This window comes from Argentina anserina, chromosome 3, assembly GCF_933775445.1.
Source record: "Argentina anserina chromosome 3, drPotAnse1.1, whole genome shotgun sequence".
NCBI classification, from domain to species: domain Eukaryota; kingdom Viridiplantae; phylum Streptophyta; class Magnoliopsida; order Rosales; family Rosaceae; genus Argentina; species Argentina anserina.
Genome location: NC_065874.1, coordinates 1,687,563 through 1,712,085, shown reverse-complemented (window position 1 = coordinate 1,712,085; position 24,523 = coordinate 1,687,563). Strand labels below are relative to the sequence as shown.

At 38.0% G+C, this 24,523-nt stretch overlaps 4 protein-coding genes and 1 non-coding gene across 5 annotated transcripts; 3 read left to right on the top strand and 2 right to left on the bottom strand.

Annotated features, from left to right (window-relative positions):
* Positions 1-319: 319 nt before the first annotated feature.
* LOC126786472 (vesicle-associated protein 4-2) lies at positions 320-3,311 on the bottom strand. The gene is made up of 7 exons (XM_050512305.1): positions 2,864-3,311; positions 2,373-2,443; positions 2,084-2,165; positions 1,847-1,965; positions 1,123-1,200; positions 838-957; positions 320-756 (listed from the first exon to the last, which is right to left on the bottom strand). The coding sequence occupies exons 1-7, from the start codon at positions 3,123-3,125 to the stop codon at positions 697-699; spliced, it is 792 nt and encodes a 263-aa protein (XP_050368262.1). The 5' UTR covers positions 3,126-3,311; the 3' UTR covers positions 320-696.
* A 1,835-nt stretch (positions 3,312-5,146) lies between these two features.
* On the bottom strand, positions 5,147-6,466 carry LOC126786476 (uncharacterized). Its single transcript, XM_050512310.1, has 2 exons — positions 5,829-6,466; positions 5,147-5,546 (listed from the first exon to the last, which is right to left on the bottom strand). The coding sequence occupies exons 1-2, from the start codon at positions 6,108-6,110 to the stop codon at positions 5,382-5,384; spliced, it is 447 nt and encodes a 148-aa protein (XP_050368267.1). The 5' UTR covers positions 6,111-6,466; the 3' UTR covers positions 5,147-5,381.
* On the top strand, positions 6,314-6,397 carry TRNAL-CAA (transfer RNA leucine (anticodon CAA)). The gene has a single exon. It is a non-coding gene; the product is annotated as a tRNA-Leu (tRNA).
* A 4,018-nt stretch (positions 6,467-10,484) lies between the features above and the next one.
* On the top strand, positions 10,485-13,597 carry LOC126786467 (putative PAP-specific phosphatase, mitochondrial). Its single transcript, XM_050512300.1, has 7 exons — positions 10,485-10,840; positions 10,964-11,175; positions 11,363-11,422; positions 12,035-12,417; positions 12,734-12,809; positions 12,895-12,945; positions 13,272-13,597. Exons 1-7 carry the CDS (start codon positions 10,498-10,500, stop codon positions 13,425-13,427), a joined length of 1,281 nt encoding a protein of 426 aa, XP_050368257.1. The 5' UTR covers positions 10,485-10,497; the 3' UTR covers positions 13,428-13,597.
* A 4,908-nt stretch (positions 13,598-18,505) lies between these two features.
* LOC126786470 (transcription factor MYB102) lies at positions 18,506-19,972 on the top strand. Its single transcript, XM_050512303.1, has 3 exons — positions 18,506-18,686; positions 18,799-18,928; positions 19,021-19,972. Exons 1-3 carry the CDS (start codon positions 18,554-18,556, stop codon positions 19,841-19,843), a joined length of 1,086 nt encoding a protein of 361 aa, XP_050368260.1. The 5' UTR covers positions 18,506-18,553; the 3' UTR covers positions 19,844-19,972.
* The last annotated feature ends 4,551 nt before the right edge of the window (positions 19,973-24,523 follow it).

The window sequence follows — 24,523 nt, the reverse complement described above, 5'->3', positions numbered from 1 at the left end:
GAAACTGAATTCGACACCATCGTTTGTACACGGTCATTTGTTCTTGTTAGGAACGAAAGACTGTTCTCGAGAAAATGATATTGTTTGATTCGTTTACCAAGTTCCCTTCATAATTGAAAATCAAGTAGTCGGTTCATCACAGGTAATATTCAACAGAGAATCAGAACTACTCTAATTAAAAAACTTGATTTCCACATTCACAATTCACATAACTCAAGTAAGCCTCTCAAAGTACACGTACCTAGAAACAGATCAGTATGTATTGAATGCGAAGTGGCATAGAGCCGTGAGTGCAGGATATGAATTTAACATAATCATGTTCCAAGCAATGAGCCACAGATATATTGCTCAATAGGAAGAGATCAGTTTGATACTATAGCGAAACACTTGCCAAAAGACCAGTTTTATTCCTCTGGACAAACAAAATCGCATTATCTACATACAGCTGAAACTAGCAAACTTCAGAACTTCAGAGTACTCTACTTACAGGAGACTCTACACTTCGAATAGACTCTACACTTCGATTTTTTTTTTCTTTTTCATTTTTACATTCAAATATATTAGTTGTCCTCATCCGTTTTTTAATACAACAACCACCTTCAGATTACAGGAATACGAGGGTACTAATGCAACATGATACAATGAAAAACACTATTGATTTTCAGTTCAACCGACCAGTATAAATGAAACACCAGTTCAGGCAGACTCCAACCCTTCAACCTGCTGCCGAGCTAGATATCTTTCCCTCCTCTCCTTCTAAAGAATATGAAAAGAATCAGATGCATGACGAACAAGAAACGATGTTTAACTGTGACAAATAAAGAACAAAGTACTTACCCATTCATCAATGACGAGACCTTCTCCTATAATCTTTGGACCAGTATCCTCTGGGGGTTTCTTGCGTGCCTCAACCGCGGCATCAGCATCAGCCAACTGGCGCTTCAATTTTTCCATAGCCTACAAGAAACAAGGAGCAATATTTCAAACATGAATACCCTATTTAGAGTATCTTACAGTAGAACAGAAAACACATGCATGAGGAGTTTGTGAGAACTTATACAGAGGCTAAAATTGAGATACTCAACCAACTCGATGAACAGTGAGACAACAGACAACACTTACAGGGGTGGAACGCTCTGGATCCAGAAAGACAACCCGTAGTATCTGTTCTATAGCTACTTGTTCCTTTTGCTCATCGAACTGTGGGAAATATGAATTTCTAAGATCAGTACTATAAGAATACTCCGTTATCCCACCAATCCATAGCAGTTTTATACCAACTGTAAAACAAATTGAACAAGACTAAACCTCTAAAGTAGTATTGCTTCAATCAAAAGTCATATCTTATCTAGATACAGATAAACAGCCAGAACCTCAACTTCGAGGAAAACTAAATCAACTATGATCTCAAAGTTAGAACCTCATCACATGTAGACTATGGACTAATCACATAAACAAAAATGTACATACAGAAGACAACAGTCTGATTGATATTAGACATCAATAACCATGTATACTGTTTTTTAACAATACGTCACAGCAGACCAGTATATCTCATCTAGCCAGACTTAGTAACATGCAGTTTTGTGAATGCCCAGAAGCTTATAATACAGATTAATGAGCTTCAGAACATAATCTCCAATCTGTATAGATACTTAAAATCAATATATAGATGTACACCAAAATTAAAATGGTTTAATCTAATATCTTAAACTTCAGTTGAAGAGCTGTGCTGAGGCTTTCAAAGTTAACTGCGGATTGAAAAATCCAAGTCGAATTTTAGGAACACTCTTAACAAACTAACATCATAATTAGAGACAGCACTTAAAGGATGCATGGTACGCACCAGCTCAGGTACATAGTCCATTGGCCCCTTCACCTTGAGGCTCATTATTTTAAATTTAACTCTGCTCTTTTGATCCACTAGTTTTTCATTGTTTTCCGGAACCTCCACAAACTTGAACACTGCCATAGAAACAAAACAGTCAAAGGATGAACATGATACTAAAAACCAAAATTTAAATTCACAAAAAAGAAAAACCATTACACTGAAATCACATGGTACTTTTACGCAGAGTATTACCTGTTGCTATGATACTCTCGCCAGGACTAAGAATAGCACCAGGAGGACGCATGAAACAACTTTTCGGTGCAGTCGTTTGAAACTAGGCACAGAAAAGTGATCAACTCATCAGAAACTCAAGCACGATAACCAAATTTAGCAATGCAACAATATCCAAAATGAAAACCTTGTAACCTATATGAAAGAATAATAAGAAACAGCATATCTAACTTGCCTCCTAAACTATTAAAGAATCTGAAAACACAATTGACAGCGCAGATTGCAAATAAAAGAAAACTTCCGATCATACCTTGAACGCTACGTGGGACTTGCTTGTGTTTTTTATCCTAATTGCACTCCTTACCTGCTTCCCAGGCTCACCTACAAGAGAATGTCGAATTCATCATCACAAAGGAACACACTAGCACCATTATTGCATAATTCATCAACCAAATCAAGACAAGTAAACAATCCGATAAACCAACTCTTTCATTTCAATGCAAAACCATCACAATATTCTCCGAAAATCCGAATCGCAATTAAAGGTCTTTCAGTTGCTCATAAGCTAATTCATCTTTCTCATTTGGACAGAACTAAATGACAAAATGTCAATCCTCATGCTCTAACAGAATATTCCAAAAACAGCTAAAATTAGCCACAAAATCCAAAACTAAATCCACAAAAAAATCTATAAGCGAATCGAATTAGACACCAAAATCTACCTACACAGCTAATTTAAGCAAGAAATTAATAAATTAAAACAAAAAAGAAGAAGCAAGAAATGAACGAGATGAGGCTCACAAGGAAAGTAGAGCTTATTGCAGGGATCGAGCTTCAGTCTCCGGCGAGTCGGAAGCAGCGAGCGGGCGACGGAGGACACGGAGCTCGAGGCTTGAGGAGCCGATCCGTCGCCGTTGGGATGGGGATGGCCGTGCGACATGGAAGAAGAAGACGACGTCGTAGCCGCGGCGGCGTTACCGGACGGTTTAAACGGTCGCTTGAAGAAGCCCCAGACTTTTCCGTCAGACGACGATGACGAAGACTTGTGGTCAGCTATGGCCATGGGCTCAGAGCATTAGATTAGCTGGACGAAACGGCCGAGCGAACAAAGCGGCGTCGTTTTAGGGGAGGAGGAAGTCGGAACTGAGGGAGAGAATTGGAATTGGGATTTTGACCGGGTGGAGTTCACGTCCGAGGGAGAGGGAGAGGGAGAGAGAGAGAGAGAGACTTCCTTTTTATGCTTTGCTCGCCTTTGCGGAATCAAATCCTTCCCACTTTTTTTTTTGTACAGTTTTGTTTGGACATAAATGATGAAACGACGCCGTACTGCGTAATGTAAAAAGTGGCAGAGACCCACTGTCTTTTTTTTTTCTGTAGACTGGGGCGTTGACGTGGGGGTGAGCCAGTTGACTTCGGTACTGTAAAAAACGGTGTGAACGAGATTCAGAACACCGAAGTGTACTTTACTTAGTCGTAGAAGTTACCATTTCCGCCTCTCTAGACTTTGGTTATCGGTTTTTATCTATATATGGATATCTCTAGATCGGAGATTCTTGATTAATTATAAGTTTTTTAGAGAAGCGTAACATGTTCAAATGACGGGATAGTATGATATGTAAATTACATTTAATCATTCATGAGTGATTGGAATTGAGATCATACGTTGGGTGCTGAGTCACTTGCGCTGAAAGGAGTTAAAGGACAATGAATTTTTTTTTTTGGAAAGTGAGATTACCTTAGTGCTACTTACTGTTTCACTTGTTTTGGTTTGAAATGTTTAATACTTAAGTGGGGATTGGTAATTGCTGACGTGATTGGTTGGTGGGATATCTGAAGGTTTGGCTTTTGTATTTGGTGTAAATATTATGTGGACTTTGAAGGCACCACATCACTTTTTTTTTTTGGGTTCTATTAGGAGGAGTACTTAACTACTAAACCAGTCAATCAAGGCTAAATTGGAGGCAAAACTTGTCGAAGTAAACACATGATGGTATAGTATAAAGTCCAACTCGTTTGCGAAAAGTATATTAAGGTTCGAAAAAACGTTAGTCACTATGCAGGCGGACAGCTATCTCTTATCGTTTAGATAGCTAGACAGCGTTTAAACGAATTCGAATTATTAAATATTTATTTATTTTTATACATGTATTTAAACTATTTATATAATTAAAAATATATAATGATGCTCAATATTAATTTTTAAAATAGTCTAAATTCAAAATAATTTAAGTCTAAAGTCCATACAAAAATATTAGAACAAAAGGTAAATTGTAAAACAAATGCAAGACTAAATCTCACATTCACTAACTCTTTCGTTATTGGACTCAATATCAATTTCTCCTTTATCATATTCCGTGTCATCATCCGAAATAAAATCTTCATCATGAAGTTTTTTTTTACTTCCACTGTGTTTTTTTTTTAAAGTCCACCAATTTTAACTGACATAATTGCCACGGACCACCGAGGAACTCTTAGGACCACCTAAGCGGCCGCCAAATCCCTCGACTGCCACGAATAGCCGAATAGGCAAAACAATGTGACGGTAACCCGCCTCCTACCTAAGCGTTGCCTAGGTGGCTACTTTTTAGAATATTGGATAAGAGACGTTGAATGTATAATGAAGAGCAGAGGCTAGGAATCAATTATCACAATGCAAACATTCATTTCTCTATAATTCTTTCTCTCATACAAGTTTCTAAGGTGAATGATTTTTGAAGACATTAAGATGACGCAAATAACATCATGCGTCTCTATTACTATAAAGTCAGCACCCAAAAGCTTCACCAAATTGTGAACTATCAATTTTATCATTCTCTAACTTTATCCTCATACACATAAGAATGACAATTATGTAAAATACATTATCAATGTGTTTTACCAAAACAATCACTCATAAAAAACAGAATTACATAGAATGATGAGCTTTCAAGAATCAAAAATACACTTCAAATTAAATTCTACAAACTTGTGCGTTCACAACACATGCATCACTCGAACATGAGAATAGTATATATAATTTGATGTCTTCAACAGAATTTTGAATAGATTTTGGTTTCAATACATAAAAGTCAAATACGCGTGAGAATTGCCTTGGCAATAAGGGCAACATTGACTTCAAATTTGAATAATCCAAGAATGTTCTGGTTAGTTAAACAAATGGCTAATCCTTCAAATGGGAACTATAATTCAAGGATATACAATTTTGAATTTCACACAAGCATATACTTCCAACAAAATCCAAGATAGCTGAACATTCCAAATGTCATGGTCGTTTCTAATTACTGGTTTTACCACATAAACTAATTAATTGTCCAAGTAATTAAAAAGGCTGGGAATCATCCCATTGAAGAACAGCAGAGCCTATACTCTGCTCTCTTTTGAGCTTGTCTTTCATAAACCAGTCACATATCCTCCCTGCATTTAGCTCCTCAATTGTGCATCCTTCTTGCTCCGATATCACCCTTAGGAGATTTAACGACGATATCTATGCATACACAAAACAACCAATTAGTTCGCCAAAGTATACTATTTTCGTGAAAGTGCAAAGTCTACTATTTTGCACTTTTCTTATCATTACATTAAATCTTCATCGACCAAATTAAATTATCTATCACTCATGGAAGCTAGTCGATCACTATCATGACTAGTGTACCGATTGTTGTACACAGGGAGCTAGGAATGGTTTGATAGACACATAATTTGTATACATATTACATTAGAGTAAAGATCATTAAGAATAATGGTTAAACTAGTTGTTCTATAGTACCGTTAGGCGACATAGAAACCTCTCGTGGGTGCTGAGGCCTGAGATTTCTACTAGACCAGCTTCCTCTAAAGTCAAGAATGGCTTCCTCTCGCTGCTGCCGCCTTCTCCTTGTTGTCCATTACTACTACATCGACTGAAACTAAGCTTTCTTCTGTGGGGGTACAAAGTTTTCGATGGCACAAAATGGGAAGTCTGTGTTTTTGTTAGCTTCTGAAGCTCATGAGGATGGTTTGAGAGAATCGGTGTTTGATAATGTGTTCTACAGGGTTTCAGTAAGAACATGCTTTGTGTTTTTGAGCTAAAATTGTTCGTAATGGCAGGAGCAAGAAGAAGAAGAAGAGCAATGAAGCTTATCGTTTTTGTTTCCAAGTTCTTGTTTGTGGTCGAGGCTTGAGGTTCTGGATATTAGATTGGATCAGGCTGCTCAATAGGCTGCACAATATTTTTATGGTCAGATAATAGCATGCGTGTAAACTTAACAACAAGTCAGGATGGCGGAGTGGTCTAACGCGCCAGACTCAAGTTCTGGTCCTCTAACGAGGGCGTGGGTTCAAATCCCACTTCTGACATTTTTTTTATCCTTCTTTTTTTATCATCAAACAGAACTTCAATTCAACGATCCAACTCCACTGCTCTAAATTTTTTGTTCGACAAGCAAATATTTGGTTGTATATATTCCATTATTGGTAGATATATTCGTTTATGGCAAACCACCTGATTATGAACTTTCATTTTTTCATGTTAGTTATGTTAGTTATTATGTGAAAACTGTGATCGATGTTTCATTTCTTGAATAGCTATATCCACGGCACCTGCAAAGCTCAGATCGATGAACAATAATGTATGAATTCGAAAACGCAACCTCTGGATTCAATTACAAGGTTCACGAACACAACAAACATACTATATACAAAAGCAATATACTATATATACAACGTACAGTTGCACCAAAATGAGTGTATAGATAATCGATCTCAGTTCGGACCCCAACAGCTCAAGTACATAACAGTCCTCAGAGACTCCTCTGCTTTCTTCACCTTCTCGATCTTCTCAGCCTTGTAAGCACCACCCTTTGATTCAATAGCAGAGAACCGCCTCGTCTGTAACTTCTTAGAGGAAGCCGACGAAGATGAAGAACAAGCTGAATTCCTGAGAGAGTTGATGGCCGACGACTCGCCACTTAGCTTGGGGCCCTGGTCTTTCATCACCCTCATTCCTGCCTGATACAACACTCTGATCGCGTACCTCAAACTCATGCCAGAAATTGTTTCACAGTGATCAAAACACTGAACTCAACCTTAATTTGAAGGATGGAAGAAATGTTGGTTTTTGGGTTGAAGATTCTATATATGTTGAAGTTGGATCCCCGGGTTTGTAGAGAATCTGTGGGAGAACAAAGGGCTCGTGAAGTTGTGATGGAGATGGATTGGCTTGATTATAGCGGAGTTTGCAATAAATCTGGGGGCACCCGCGGGTCCAGATGAATGAGAGGGTGACTTTTGGCTTGTTTAGATAAGGACAAGGATGCCCTATGTAGGATATTTGTTCTCTTCGATTTTTCTGATGTTTATCCAAATAATTTGGTGAAGATAAACTTCAGATAAATTTATTAGGCTTTTTATAAAAAATATATTTTAATACATGAAATAAGAAAATAGTCATAGAAGTTTTAAAAATTGTAAAAAAATCGGGTTCTTAAAACTCTTAAATAATTTTATAGATATTTACACCCGTGTCATTCTCCAAAACCATTGTCTAAAAAAAAATCCCAAATTGGTGGTGCTGCTGCAACCACTACTGCGACCTTGAGCTTCCGAGGCTGACGATGTTGTGGACGCCAACGCAACAAGAATAGGATAGAATCGAGTTCTCCAATGCTTCAAGTGCCATCAAGATCAGCTTAGCGAGTCGATCAACCCTGACGTTTTGATCAAACTTGATGTGAACGAAGTCCCAGAGGCTGAGCCGGCGGAGGAGGTCCTTGTGGGCGCCAAAGTCTAGGGTTTTAGCGGGGATGAAGAGGATCGAGTTTAGGGTTTGGCGAAGAGTCTCAAGCTTCTTCTCGACGGTCTTGGTATTTTCGGCCGGTCTCTCTCTCTCTCTCTCTCTCTCTCTCTCCTTGGCTTGAGGAGATCTGGTTTTTAACGACGAAGGGCGACGCTGATGAGAGCTTGGAACAAGAGCGGCTGATGCAGGCCTGACACTAGATTAGAGATTGGAGATCGGAGAAGAATCAAAAGAAGGTGGAGATGTGGGTGCCTATAGCAGTTTTTGGGTGCCCACATCAATTTTTTTCTTTTTCTTTTCCCTTTTCTTTTTTACAATGTATTCAGAAAAGGTGCAGCTACAAGTGTAATTTACCCGTCACACTATCCATCACATTACCTGTCACAAAACAATGTTAGTGTGATATGTAGTGTGGCTGAGAGTGTGACATCATATTAATGTCGATATTTATATCATATGAGTTGATATGAGAAGTTCAAGATCACATAACAGTAAATAAATGTTCGTTATTTCTAGTCATTATTATTATTCTTGTCACAACATAGTCACATAAAACAGTGTGATAACGGGTGTGACAAGTAGTGTGACAGAGAGTGTGCTAGTTAGTGTGATAGGTAATGTGACAGAAGGTGTGACAATTAGTGTGATATGTAGTGTGATAGAGAGAGTGACAGTTAGTGTGAAACGTAGTGTGACATGGGGTGTGACAGCATGTGTGAAGGTATTGTAATAGGGGGTGTGACAATTAGTGTTATATGGGGAGTGTGACAGCCAATGGTCTAAATAGCGGTTATCGACATCGTATCGGTTTTATAAAATAAAGATATAACGTGGATATATCGAGATATATCGGATTTATCATTTTTGCTCATTTTTAATTAAAATTAATGTATTTACAAACATATACTTCAAAATATATCAAATAAACTTGAGAAATTAAAACTTATATTTCAAAATGTACTAAATAAACTTCATAAAAAATTGATTTTTTGATAATTAAAATACATAAATAGTATTAATTAATAAAAATAGAAGTGATAATTCATCATAAACTCTCTCGTCATCGAATTGTATCGACAAATCTCTTTTTTTAATTATTTTTTTAAAACGATGTGGTTTTTTTTAAACACCGATATATTGGGTCAAACTCGGTTGACCTGATATATCGTCATTTGACTTAATTTTTCGGGTTGACCGATAAGCAACTTATCGTATCGTTTTCTTAATATCGGTTTTTTAGAAAATTATTTTTTCAAAACAACGTGGTTTTTTTTAAACGCTCAGTTTGACCTGATATATCGTCATTTGACTTAATTTTTCGGGTTAACCGATATAATAGACCGATAAACAACTTATCTTATCGTTTTATTAATATCGGTGATATATCGAGGATATATCGGGATATTTAGAACATTGGTGACAACGAGTGTGACAGGTAGGTAGTGTGACAACAGATGTGACATGTCCAGAGAAATGTCTAAATAAGCAAAATTATGTTAAAATTTAAAGGATATTAGTATGAGTATGCTTAGAATGAAGAGAATTGTAATAACCCTACTTTTCAAACAATATTTTGGTTTGATATGAATTCTATAAGGTTGTGAAATTCAAGTAAAATAAATTTGATTGTTTGCGACTTTACGAAACGGAAACGTTCTCATAACGTTTAATTAGAAAAACGTTACGTTTCCGAACTAAGATATCGACTTTTATTCCGTCGCTCGGTTGCGGAAACTTCCTTCACAAAAGTTGTAGAGCTCGTTAATACGAGTGCGTGGACATGTGACGCGTTCGAATCGAACGTTGGACGCGAAAGTTATTAAGGTCGGAAGTTCGTTTCCGATTTTGGAAACTAGTATAAATAGAAAAATTTTGGGATTAGGGTTTCCATTTCTGGAAACCCTTCACCCGCCCCCCTTCATTTTTTCTCTCCCCCTTCGCTATCTCTCCCCGAGCCTCTCTCACCCTCCGAAAACTCTCCACCGGCGATCTCGCCGTCCAACCCGCCGTGACGGACACCGCCCCTCCCAATCGCGTCGCACGGACTTCCTCTACAAACTCCGAGGTCGACGCACCTCCTCGCGACGTCGTGAGCCTCCGCGCTCCAACCCGAGGCCGCAAGCTTCATCGCCATCGTCGAGCACAACTTCGGCGACGCGAGGGCACGGAGGATAGCATCACGACTCCGAATCCTCGCCTTGGAGCCCTCTGCTGTCGACTCAGGAGCAAAACCGCACGATCCCAGTCCACCCCGAGGAATCGAAGCACCACCGACGATCCGAGCTTCTCCGGTGCTAAATCGAAGTTCTAAACTTCAATTAAGGTATGATTTGATGTAATTGATGGGTTGGTTGTGATTGTTGTTGGATTTTGAATGGATTGGAGGCAGATCGGAGGAGGTGAGGAGAGTGAGATTACCGCCGCTTTAAGCGGCGCGTGGGAGGAATATGAGGTGGTCTTATTGGAGATGGCCTTAATACGACCCCCAAGAGAGTAGGGAGTGAGCAAAACTGAATCCTCACTCATAACGGGTTTGGCCCAAATATTCGTGGGCCATCCTATCGCACACAACGCAGTCTCCTCCACCAATTACGCACCAGTGCACCACCTCAACTGTTGTAACAGTCTGACTTCTCTGACACACCCCCGAATTATACCCGCCATGATTCTCTCACACTCTTCCCGCCAATTCTCCACCGTCCGATTCAATCTCCCCACTTCCTCTTCCCCTGCGCTTCTCCCCACCCGAATCATCACCTTCACCCCCGCCTCTCTCCCCCGCCGCCTCTCCCATTTCAACTGCACATCCGCTCTTCCCTTCCCCGCCGAGACCGCCAAGCACCACAGAGAACTCCAAGCCGCCATCGACGTCGTCGAAACAGCTTACAAGCTCTGCCTCGAGGTCCAGACTGCGTTACAGTCTAGCTCCGGCGGCGTTCCCGGGAAGAGCGACGACACTCCTGTCACCGTCGCCGATTTCAGCGTCCAGGCTCTCATCAGTTTAGGTCAATTTCGCTAATTAACTTTAATTCACAACCTCCCTCCAGCTCATAAGAACAATGCTCTAATTAGTTTCTTGATTCTGAATTTAATTACGATTTTAATTTGAATCGGTGGAAAACAAGCAGAGTTAGGGCGGCGATTTCCTTCGATTCCGTTGGTGGCGGAGGAGGATTCGGCGTCGGTGCGGGCGAATAATCTGGTGGAGCCGGTGGTGAAAGCGGTGGTTGATAAGGCCAGCGCCGGGGACGAGCCGTTGACGGCGGAGCATGTGTTGGAGGCGATTGATAGAGGTGGACCGGAGGCTTTTACTTTCGGAGCTGAACCGGCGACGTATTGGGTTTGTGGCTTATTGTGTGTTTTGGAATTTCAATTTTGCATTACATTGGTTGGAGCCTTAAACTTGAGAATTATAGAGATTAAACTTGCTTAGTGGTAATAATCATGCATGCTTTGTTAGTGGTTCTAGTTCTGATGATAGGTTTTTTTTTTTTTTTTTCTATACTGAAATGTGATACACAATGCAGTTACTGGATCCAATTGATGGCACCAGAGGATTTGTGATGGGAAATAAGGCATTATTTGTGGTATGTCTCACTAACTGTTAAAGATCACTTTCGGTTTTTCCCTGTCAAATTTTCGTCAGTATTTAGCTGGTGTGGAAGTGAGTTTAAAGGATTAATGAAGCTAAAATCGTGCAAATTAGGTGACAAGTTGACACTGAAAGTATACTCAACTTCTTACTGTTACTGAGGAGGATGGGATTGGTTAAGGTAGGATGTAGGAAATTTGATATGAAAATGGAGTTATGTTCAGCTGAGAAGTAGTAATATAGAGAAAGGGATGAATATAAACTCAAGTAGGAATCTGAGACATTCGAACGACTAATCTTCATGCAAATCCTGTAGAATGCTTTGTCATAGAAAGAATGAGAGATGATTAAGTGTGCAGGTTAGTGATCAGAAGAGCAGTGGTGTATATAACTTTCATTGTGTAATTAAGTATATCGATATCAAAAGTAAGCTAAACAGTTTCAAATGAGATATGATTAGCAGTCTGTTGCAAAACAGTTTGGGGTTCAAGGCTTCAAGTTATTATCTTTAAGAGGGAAATTCATATCCTTTTAGCTGCAATATTTACTTCTCAGTTTTACTTCTTACACGGAACAAAATTTTAAGGAGAATAACCAAAGTTTACAGGTAGGTTTGGCTCTTGTAGTTGACGGGGAAATTGTATTAGGTGTCATGGGATGCCCATGCTGGCAGGACTCAAACAAATGTATATCTGGAGTCCAGGAAGAGAAGAGCATTCCATCTGAAACAGGGCTTCTTATGGTCTCTCATATTGGCTGTGGCACGTGGACAAGAAGTTTATCAGCTGTGCTTAATGGCACACCCAAGACTCCTTACTCTTGGACCCGCTGCTTTGTTGATAGCTGCTCTATAGTGCCTCAGGCACGGTTTTGTATCACAGAGAGTGAACCATGGGAGGCATTGCCGCCGGCAGCTTTGTATACCTCAACAGCTGATGCTGATAGTGTTGGTGACGGCCGAGTACTAGTTTTGAAACCTTGTTGTGGAAGGTTTGTTCTTTTCCTACTTGATTTCTTCTGCAGGAATACAGGATACAAAAAGAGGATCAAGCATTGTTTCTTTTTTATTTGAAAGGATCAAGCATTGTTTCTTAGATGAATATATGTAAAAGTACTCTACTCTATCACCATAAGTTGGTGTTTCGAAATGGTTCAGTGGCCACTAATTGCATAAGATGGTCCTGGCATATAAGCCTTATAAACTTAAGATATATTAGAATTAAGTTAATTAAGGGCCACACCATTACAACTTACTGGCCCTTGTCTGAAGCTAACTCTAACAAGCTGTCATCACTGTTTCTTGCAGTTTATGCAAGTATTTATTGGTAGCTTCAGGTAGGGGTTCTGTTTTCATTCAGCGACGGAAAGAAAAAGTTATTAAGGTATGGCCGTATGGATTTTCCTCCATTTGTCAGTGAATTTTAGGAACTACTTTAGCACCTCTCACTTCAACTTACTGCAATGCAGGCTTGGGATCACGCTGTCGGTATCATATGCGTACTTGAAGCAGGAGGAACGGTATGTCCTTTTATGAGTGTTTGTAGTACTTAGTATTGTATCCGTTTTAGCGCATTGACTCCGCTGAGTAATAATGCTTGATCTGAAATATAAGATTTTATGGTAAGCTACCAAGTAAGAGTATAAAATCTGAAATGCGGTTGACTGATGAGAATTCAGACCATAACCAAAATGGATGGGCTCTTGATAATCTAACATGTCCTACTTTTGAAAGGATATGAATGTGCTGACTGTAAGTTATGAATTAACAAAAGAGGTTGTATTTAAATTGGTGTACTTTTACCATTGAAATATTCTCCATCTAAAGAGATTGTATGTTTAATCAGGCAACTGACTGGGAAGGAAATCAAGTTGATCTTGCAGCAGATGAAGGCGGACGGAGGAACATATACCCTCAAGGTGGTTTCCTTGTGAGCAATGGCAAGATACATAACCAGCTTCTGGAACTGATATCTTCCACTTTAACAACAGTTTCAGGCTAATTGTATCTTCATACGCGTATGGTCTGATTCATTTTTTCAACAAATATATCTAATAATGGTAAATTGCATTTACTTCAGCTGTCATCCTATTATGAATTTTGAAATTCCATACAATAGTGGTGATTCATCTTCACAACAATCTTAATAGAATGGGAATGATTTCCTTTACATGTCATGGTATCAATCAAGTTTCTATAATTGTATCGAAAAGTGCTTAAATTTCTATTAGAAGTAAATGATTTTATCTAGTACAAGATTTGTTGGGTTTTGTGGAAATACAGTCCTTTCTGATACTTGGTCTATGGGGATTGGGGCAGTTGGTGCCTTCTATCACCCAGTAGAAATACTTGGTTTAAGTTCATCGTTGCAGTTCTATACATCATCAACAATTTTGACTTTACATCCCATATCAATTTTGACTCTGTATCCAATTCTTTTGATCTCCTAGTCCAGTCACATCTGTTGATTAATGCGGGTTTTCCACAGCAATTTCACACCAATAACAGCGTATTGCCTTCCACAGCCATTTTGTAGGACCTTGAATGACTTTCCTTACCACTTTTCTTCCTATTTTACAAAAGTTTCGTCGTATTAATTTTGGCGACCGTCATTTATTTGCTCACACTTCTAAACTCATGTTATGTCTTTTTCAATTCATATTTAGATAATCACTGAGAAATTAGATATATGACATAAGTTTAGAAAAGTTGACACAAGGTGAACAAATAGATGATGATTTATTTCCGCTCGCTTGCTTGTGAGTAATTTTGCTCTATCAAAGTCTCTAATGTCAATTTATTGTCGTTTTCAAAAGCATTCACTACAAAACCACCTCTAAGAAAAAAATGCTTATGAAGTATTGATTGGAGTTTAGTGAGCGAACTAGGCCATCAAATTTAGAACTTCGTCATTTGCCCATTTAGATGAACTGAGCCCCCAATACTTCTTCCGATGTGTCCACACTACATTGGCCGGGAGCCACGAAAGTCAACCGAAGAAAACAATTGAACATATGGGCATTTGGAGCATAGAAATTCAGACCACTGTGCTCTCGACACGTTCTTAATCTCGTGAAAAGTGTTCATCCTATCACCCCATTTCCAGAGACATCCATGGAAACTCCATTACGTGTGGATTGCTTACGTCCTAATATGGCAATATATGAATTTCAAGGCTTCGATCACTACTACATATTTTAAGTTTCGAAATCTTATGGCTTCAGTATAGTCTACGTCCCAATATAAAAATTGGACCATGCAAATAAAGAAACAGAACCAAAGCCATAAAAATGTTGTACGTGTTGCTTCGATGTGTAATGACATTGCTGGTTCTAATTCTATAATATTGATGGTGAAGGCTACGGATCCCGTATCTCAGTAGGCTCTAATTTATGTGAGCTTTGGCGACCAAATTGGTATTAACAAATGTCGATAATCATTATTTGAAGACACATTCTAGTATTTTCATCAGTATTCAATGTTTAGATTATCTACCTGAATTCTGTATGATTTAGGGCAGTCAACAGGGACTACGTATGTTGCTCTTTAGTCTTTACATGTATATGTATATGTAGAAGCAATACTAATTACCGTTTTTAGTACGAGATGTTAGCATTGGTATATAGTATTCGTGAATGATGATTCATTAGTAGTAATCCGTATAGTAAGCAATCCGGCCTAATTACTTAATTTGCTGGATAAATGTCTCCTTGATACCAAACACGGAGACAATTAGGCTAACATTACGGTCATATACGTTGATCATAACATACTAATAAAACAATAAATACTCTTCCCTATTACGCAAATTTAACTATGTAGTTTATAATTCTAATCTGTACGTACGGTCGTCCCTCCAGATTCAATTTTTAGCAAACAAAATTGCTTGCTACATATGTACTTAAGTATGTATGCATGTACTCTTCGACTCTCGTATATGAACATGATAATTAATCATCCAGCTAGCTTGAGGATTTGATTAAACGTAGTATTGTTTCCACATCTAGAATCAAATAGTAAGAAAGGTGTGCAAGCAAATGAATGTAATTGGGTGAAAATTTGTAACCTGTTCCTTACGAGAATTAGGTGAAGATCTTAGTAGATTATTATAAAAAAATTTGACCGCACATTTATATGCTTTAGTCAAGAAAGGCGAATGAGACATTGTTATGTCAATGCCAATGAACAGTATGTCAATATGGTAACAATGTTTACTTCAGATTAAATACTAATGAACCATAGTTGTGGACAGTGGCGGAACTCAATGGAGGCCAGGGGCTGTGGCCCTCCCGGCAGGTGAAAACAACCCTTTTAATTATTGTATAATTATGATATTATTGTCATAATTACATATAATTATTATAATTACGGTATAATTATATATAATTGAACTTTAATTATGATATATTTATGTATAAATCAACATTTAATTCTAAAATTTGGTATTTTTTCGTTCATTCTGAAATTTCTGCCCCTCCGGAAATTTATTTCAATATCCGCCACTGGTTGTGGAGTTGTGGTCCTTAATGTGAAAATAATCAAATGAATAATGAGAGTAACATGTAATGTATGGAACACCAGTGCAAATCAAGCATCGTATGATTATCCAAATTGAATTAATGGTTTGTTTAAGTTGACTTAATGAATACTACAAACAGATGGCAATTAAGGAAAGTTTAAGTTAACCTTAGTTCTTTAAAAAATAGTCATATACTATGTGCTAAGTTTGAATTTCTATTCAAAACCTCTTGTTTGCTGCTTGATAACAACAGAATATTATGTGATGGCTATAAGTCCTATGGATTCCATCAAAAATTTCCATGATTAAATTAAACTTAGTCTGTCAATTGATAATGAGAGTGAACTAGAAGAGAAAATAAAATAGGGTAAAAGACATTGTTCTTTGTTAGGAGAGACTATAAGATTGAGCAGGGATATTGTGAGTCGTCAGATATCCTCATGAAGTGGCAAGCTGGTGATCATCAGATGTTTAAGTTTGAGAAGCAAGACCAGCCAAGTGTTCGTTCTTCGATGGTGGATTGATAGACTCTCTTCTGCGACTAGGGTCTTGCTTCTGGACACGTAATCGGTCAAGCTCGATCCGACGTAATTATGTTAATTAGCAGAAGCAATAGAGAAGATTATACAATGGAGATCGTCATCCATGCAATGCAAATTGTTTATTTTCCGGTAGCTACATTATTACATCAATCTTGCATTCTTTGTAAGTTATAATTCGAGGAGAAAAGAGCTCATGCACCATGTACGCGCGTGAGCTATGTGATTCATGGTTGGCTTCGCTATGAACTCGTCGAACGCATTTAGATTTCATAAAGTACTTAATATATGTCTTAAATTATCATATACGCGAAGAGCCGAAGAAGAATTAAGAAGACAGAATGGTTTATAATTGTTGGAGAAATTAAGTTTATAACAAACTCATAGACCCCTCAGCTAATCGCCAAACTTATGGAAACTCGATCATACTTCGATTCTCAGGCTAATGAATCAGATAATTTGAATACAATTCATCTTCAGGAAGGTACCAACTGCCAACAATGATAGTTAAGCTAGAAAACTGGTATGGGATCACAGGTACGTACTAACAATATCATTTCCCAGTTTGGAGTTCTTTAATTAGCAGATATATTAAGTAAAATAGCCATCGCATTTATCTAACTCTGTGTTTGCATCGGTTGTGCCTAATGTCAATTTGATCGAAGAGAGAGATTTCATCGTTTGTCATTTTCTTTTCACTAATTAAGACGTACTGATCTTAGTCTCGATTTTTACAGAAAAGATTCATCAATCTAATCAGGAGCTTTCCCATGAATAATTGCTCAATCAGTTTCGTTTGAAGTAATGAACTGCGGAAGTAAATGATTTTGAGATTCTTGGTGTTTGGCCACTTAGCAGAGTATAAGTCCCCAATTGTGTCTGAGAGTGAGAGTCCAAGATCGAAGAAGAAGAACATAAATGGTTTATTCAGTACTCAAATCATTTTTAAAGTCAAAATTATTTTGTTTTCTGTATGTCGTAGGCAAAACTAGATATTTAAAACAAAGTGTGCGCTTTGAGCTATATATTATGTTTAATTTCTATTCAATTGTTAGTTACTTTCAAAAAATAGTGCATATGTTTTAGTTTCAATATATATGATTGTGTAATACTTTATCAGTCAACGGTACTCAAATTCGTGCGTGAGTTTTTTCTCTGTTTTTATGGCCGAGAAAGTTTGGCTTCCTCTGTTGTGCTAATAATGCAATGAAATATCTTCACTTCTTCAGTACTCGATACTGAAGGATCCTCAAATTTATTTATCTTTCATCATTTAGGGTACCCTTGTTTTGTCATAATGCTCCAACATTTCGGCATTTGCCGCACTCCATTATTGCTACCACGTCTTGTGGTTAATATTGTCTTGTCTGTAGTGTTCAATCTAACAAAGATAAAAATTGTCCAAATTTTAGCCGTAACTTCAACATTTTGAAGCTATCCTTCTATTGCACTAAATCATCTGAATCATCGGAAACTACAGTTTCGATTAAACGTAGTTATTTACGTACCATGCAGCTATCATATAATCATATATGGCTTGATTATGAATTTATGATCTAGCAGAAGCCATGCATGCCGTGAAAATGAAGTTGCTGCATGGACTGGTCAGCTCTCGGAGGAGGCACGTGGCACAATCGCAACGTTAATGACAGCTAATATGAATCCGGAAAGGCAAGGGTTACACAAGCCCGCCGGATAAAGATAACCTAAGAATTAATAACAACCAAGAAATGATTAATATGAGTCTTCTTTCAGTTCTATGTATGCATGGCCGTGGTTAAAGGGATTTCGAGTAGGTTCAAATAATTGCAATAATCAAAGAGAGAGAGAGAGAGGAACTTGGATACTTGATATAATAAAATTTTCTCAAAGCACAAGGCCACGTAGCCACTTTGATTCGGAGGACGGCACCGAATACGTTTGACCTTGCTAGTTTCTATTTTCACCTCTTGCTATTTATACACCTCCGTTTTCCTTACGGACCCTACATCCTTCCCATTCCTCTCTAACAGCTCCGAAACTTCAATCAATCTTTCTCAGCAGACCAGTAACGCAACAGTGTTATTCACAATGGGAAGAGCACCGTGTTGTGACAAAAACGGCCTGAAGAAAGGTCCTTGGACGCCGGAGGAGGACCAGAAGCTCGTTGATTACATTCAGAAACATGGTTATGGCAACTGGAGGACGCTTCCAAAGAATGCAGGTATGTATTTGAATAATTTTATACTTATTATTCTTTCCTTGGTACGTTGGCTAGCTATTAATAATCACTCATGGTTGAATTAGCTAATCATTTATATGGTGTTTCTATATAGGACTGCAGAGATGTGGAAAGAGTTGCCGTCTCCGATGGACCAACTATTTAAGGCCTGATATCAAACGAGGAAGATTTTCTTTCGAAGAGGAGGAGACAATTGTTCAGCTGCATAGCATTTTGGGTAACAAGTAAGCCTAGCAAGCTATTCTCTTTAGTTGATTTCCCATGCATGTTTTTGCATGATTAAAATTCGGAATCTAATTAATTAATTTGTATTCAGGTGGTCTGCTATTGCTGCTCGTTTGCCTGGAAGAACTGATAATGAAATCAAGAACTACTGGAACACCCACATTAGGAAGAGGCTTCTCCGAATGGGAATCGATCCTGTTACTCACAGTCCTCGGCTTGATCTTCTTGACTTCTCATCCATCTTTTACAACTCTTCTCATCAACAAAATCAAGTCAACTTTTCAAGGTTGCTTGGTATGCAACAAATGGGACTCAACCCAGAGCTACTACGGCTGGCCACTTCTCTCCTGTCATCTCATAGAGAAAGAAACTCAAACTTCTTCATTCAAAATGATCAGCAGCCGCAGCTTTGCAGTCCCCAACATGATGAAATTCCAGTACATCTAGTCCAATCTACCCAGCTTCAAGAACCTTTTCAAGAAAACGTTCCAGTTTGCACCACATTGGACAGTAGTGCTATTCCATTTCCTCATGAAACACAACCAGCCCTCACTGATTTCAGTTCCCAAAATTGCCAAATAAGCGAATGGCAAAGTAATGGCGAGGTCCCTTCGAGTTTTACCGAAAGCCAATATGTTCAGTTACCAAGCTTGACATATTACGATGGGTCATCTGATCTTCAGATTCTTAGTGATGTTTCACCTGAGACTTCGAATATGTACTCCTACAACAGCAGCAACCAAAATTTCAACTTCACTTCAGTGCTTTCGACGCCTTCCTCAAGCCCAACGCCTTTAAATTCAAACTCAACTACATACTTCAACGGCGGCACAGAGGATGAACGTGAGAGCTACTGTAGCAACATGTTGAAGTTTGACATCCCAGACGTGTTGGATGATTTCAATCGTGTGTAATTAATTAATATCAGGATCAACTGATCCTAATTGATGAAGCATTCTGGCAGTTCATACGTGTAAAATTTAGCGAATAATTACTAGCATTGTGCAATTATCTTTAATTATCTTACTGTACTCGGAAGCAAGATCTTGCTCCATGTTTTTTTATTCAAAGAAGTTTCCATAATTGAGTGACACTATGCCCTTTAATCTATTCTGCTCTTAACTTAATTAGTATATCCTATCATTTGAACTACATGAAACTATTATCATGATAAGAACGTACTACTTTCATGGAGTTCATGTCAATGCTTATGCTCTTAGAACCACATACATTAATCACGTACTGCAATAATATGGATTAAAATACATGAAATTATTACAATTAATAATAGTTGGCACCTCACAAGAAGCACAACATTATAATAAATATGTCGCACTAAAGTTCCTCTGTTCTTATGACGGAAACATATAATTTATAAATCTACAAAAGGAAAGGGCAAATATCTAAGTGATCGAAACTCCAGAAGTAAGAATTTATCGAAAAATAAAAGCTCCAGAAGCAAGAAGAAGGCTCAAAAGCTTGAGTAAGGAGCACTCTGTTTCATAGATCCCGACATCGAGTCGGAGACTCCGGGGTAGTGCCCCGGAGGGGGTCGCCGGAGGACGTGGGAGGGACACCTGTATAGCTCGGCGGTCGTTTTCACGTACTAAATAAAGTAATGATTTGCATGGGAGATTATTTTATAGCAGGAGTTTGACTAAATAGGGTAAGTACGTGTCGAAGCATGAGCGGCGAGCATTATTAATCATGTGGGGACCATGCCAACCCCGGCTTTATCTCTCTCGGCCTTTAATTGAAAACCACGGCGTGCTTCTTGTGCCGGAGCTACGTTTTGGTCTCTGTTTTACGATGAAGGACTTGGGATATTTATTGCGTCAGCATCTAGGACACGTGTTGTCAATAATGCAAGGGGGTGGGTCCTTACGGTTTCGGAGGTGACCGGTTGACCTGGTTAGGTTAGGGTTCTTATCGGATCGGAGCTTTTCAACTTAAAAGTCGAGTGATATGAAGCTTTTGACTACTAGTTAGGTTCGTTCTTCGATTGCTATTTGTAAATTTGGGTATATTGGTATAGGGTGATGACAATGAGCTTAATTAGTAGGCATATACTGTTTTCTTCTAAGCTATTTGACCTGAGAACAGTGTAGAGGTGCAAGAATTCCTGTGTATTGGAAGTGATTTGATATTTTGATAGTTAGGTTTCAAAATTAATGGACTGTTATTCCGGTATATATACACAACTTGATAATGTCTAATGGACTATTGTTTACTTGATATCTTCGGTGGTTATACGTCTTATTTCATTTGTTCGGGTGTATGATTGTAGATTCGCAGTAGAATTCTCTTCTTATTTGTTATAATTCTCTTCTTATTTCATTTGTTAATTTTGGTTTACCATCGTGGTTTTTTATAACACTTATTTGATTGCATAAGCTTAAACTCTTATTCTCATGTACCATTCATTATCCTTTCAATTTATTCATGGGAACTGAAGTCGTTCTCGTACAAGTTGAGTTCTCAAACATTTAGCCATAAATTCATCGCATTAACTTCATCTCATGCAATAGGTCGAAGTGAGACCATTGTATGTTTTTCGTCTTTCCCTTCCATTGGATATGGGACTCTAAAGTCTAAATTGACGATGCGAATGCGATTTATGTTCTCCCCATGCAATGCCTACATAGATCAGTTATAGATAGACAGCTCATGGCCACTCCCGTGATCATTTAATCTGAGGTCAAAATTAGGCTTCGAAGCGTGGTTGGACCTAAAACGAATGAGGTCATCAATCGGGGTTGAGCCCCAGATCGATCAACAAGAAAACAAATGCACCGTGGCTGTATCTTTTGGCGGGTTCTGTATATGACTATATGTAGCTGATTTCTCCACCTGATCTCCGCTTCACATTGCTGATTATCAGCCAGTCCTAACCTTCTTCTGCAATGTTTATGTTATTGGTGGGGCACAACTGGAATGTGTTCTCCACACGGCCCTAAATTATCAACCTTCTGCCGATTTTCCTGCACATATATTAAAGTCGTGCTCATATGGACATTAAAATGTTTTCCCATTCTCCTATATTGGTATAGCTATAAACAGCGCGCAGGATTCTCTTACGATTAGTCCTTTAAGTCCCCTTCGAGATCAAATGCTAAATTTATGGTGACATTTTCCACATTCATATAAGAAACTCCGTGATAGTTAAGCTTTCATTTCAGCAAAATCCCCATATATAAGCGCGTTTGGTTAACCTAAGCTTGATAGGTTTCGATTCTTGTTCAACAAGACAGAACCACAAAAACTTTGTATGTCATCCGAAGGACCGAAACACATTTTGTTTTCATTATTATGGTTAACCATTCATATACGAAACCTACGTCTTATGAATTAAACGTCCTCATAACTCAATTATTTGCATGCAAGACGTATTACCATTATGGTCGCATAACTCAACGTACTTAATTAACTAAGAAGTCTTCCGTCCTTTCAAACAAAAAATTAACTAAGAAATTAGACTTACTACGTTTCAAGCTAATGTCGACAAATCGAAATCGCCGGCCAAGAGAGAACTGCTTCTGTTTCTTCTACTCGCCGATTAGAAGCTCCATCACCATCCATATCTAATTGATGATCATCACCATTCACCAAGGTCAAAGCCTTCATGCATGCAAGCCTTACATCATTTATACGTCAAATATATTGAATTATATGTACATATATATACAACCCTTCTTGGTTGCGGAGGTCTACACCACTATTTTGGTGCGGATTTCTATTTTTGCATCACTATTTGATTGATTTTTCTCATCTCCACCGTCTAATATCTAGATAATATTGTGTAAATGATCTCTGTAAAATTTCAGTCAATTTAGTGATCGTTAAGGCGCTTAAAATTGTATTTTTCTGGTAAAAATATGAACGGTTCATGTTTGACATAATTCAGTCTGTCTATTTGTTTTTTAATTTTGAGGACGTTAACGATCACCAAATTGGCTGAAATTTTGCAGAGATGATCTACACAATATTATCTAGATACTAGACGGTGAAGATAAGGAAATGCGACCGAAAAGTGGTTAAAAATGGAAATCCGCACCAAAACAAACGGTGCAGGCCTCCTTATTTTATATATATATATGAGGCCTATGTTCGTGACACATACTTGTCAAGAAAAAACATATATATCTATATATCTACGTCTTTATATAATTGTTTACGATTAATCACGGAATTCTCGAGTGGAACTTATTATTAACTTTGGTAAAATGAGATCGGATGACTACATCTGAGGTTCTACCTTTCGTTGCCATTCCTTTTATGTCTAGGGTTTTCTTCTCCGACCATCTTATTATAACTTGTATTTGTGTATTAAGACATCTCTGAATAGCTAATTCTGTCTCCATAGTCTAGCGCAAGATTATATATCTTGATATCAAAGTAAAATGTAAAGCTATCAAATTAATTACTGAGTTCTAGATTCTAATCATCAACTCGCAAAAGCATAAATTAAGATATAGCGTACGCAGGTAAAAGGGAATGACAAACAAACTTCATTTTGTGGTCAAAATGAAGAAGATACATTTGCACTTACTCGGTCTTAAAGAAAGTTCCTAGCTAATTGCATTATATTCAACCGCCATATACGTACACAGAGGACAAGTAGCTAGCTTTATGGAAATTCCAAGCTTAATCTGCCATTTTGCTCTATGATTAACAAGTTAACACTTTATACACGATGATAATAACGCTTCGTCTGTATATATATATCTCTATGTTTTCTTTTCCCATGGCATATATACGTGCCTGCCTCTGTGTAAGCAAACGTTATGTCATGTAAAGCATTTGGATCGAGCTCATTGACGAGTCTAAAAATGCAGACAATTTCGTGGTATAAAGAGTACGGCTGGCCTCTGACTCGCAGCCGACCAGAAATCATAGACAGAGACCCCTTTTAATGTACAGTTTCTTTCTGTATTTCTATCTAGATCATCCATATCATTTTCTCTCTCGACCGCCCAAAGAAAAAGCTCTTCAAACGTTTGAATAAGTAAAACCCTAAAGCGAGTTTGTGTCTTTGAGCGCCTGATTTTTCTTTTCCTTGGTTCTGAACTTTCTTTCATCCTTTCCCTTTTGTTTTTTGCTGTAGTTGAGAACTTGTGATGACAATGCACTAACTCTATCATTGACAAAATATCGCGCAGAAAGATGGAAATGATGAGGAATTAGCTAAATTAAACGAGCTCGTGCCATATTTTTCGTCGAGATGTGACGGCTTTATTGGGTAGAAAGAATGGTGTTTTGGAGGCTTGCTCGTATATGCGGAAGGAGAGACAGGTAAGGCTTTTGTTCAGCAAAATTAGACAAGCATTTTATGTGGCCGTAAGAGCATTTGACACATTTCTTTATAAGGTGTGAATGGAAACCAATACATGTTTTTTTATAATTAAGGTGAATAACAAGTGAGTTGAACTCATAAGTCATAACCTCTCACTTTTGAAAATGAGATTTTGCTGATAAACCAAATGGTACCAATACGTTGATTTGGTGGCGGTAAAACAATATTACAAAGCTTAAATATATATATTGATGCCAAGTTATATAGAAGGATCACTATTGTAGTCTTGTAGACATGAAGG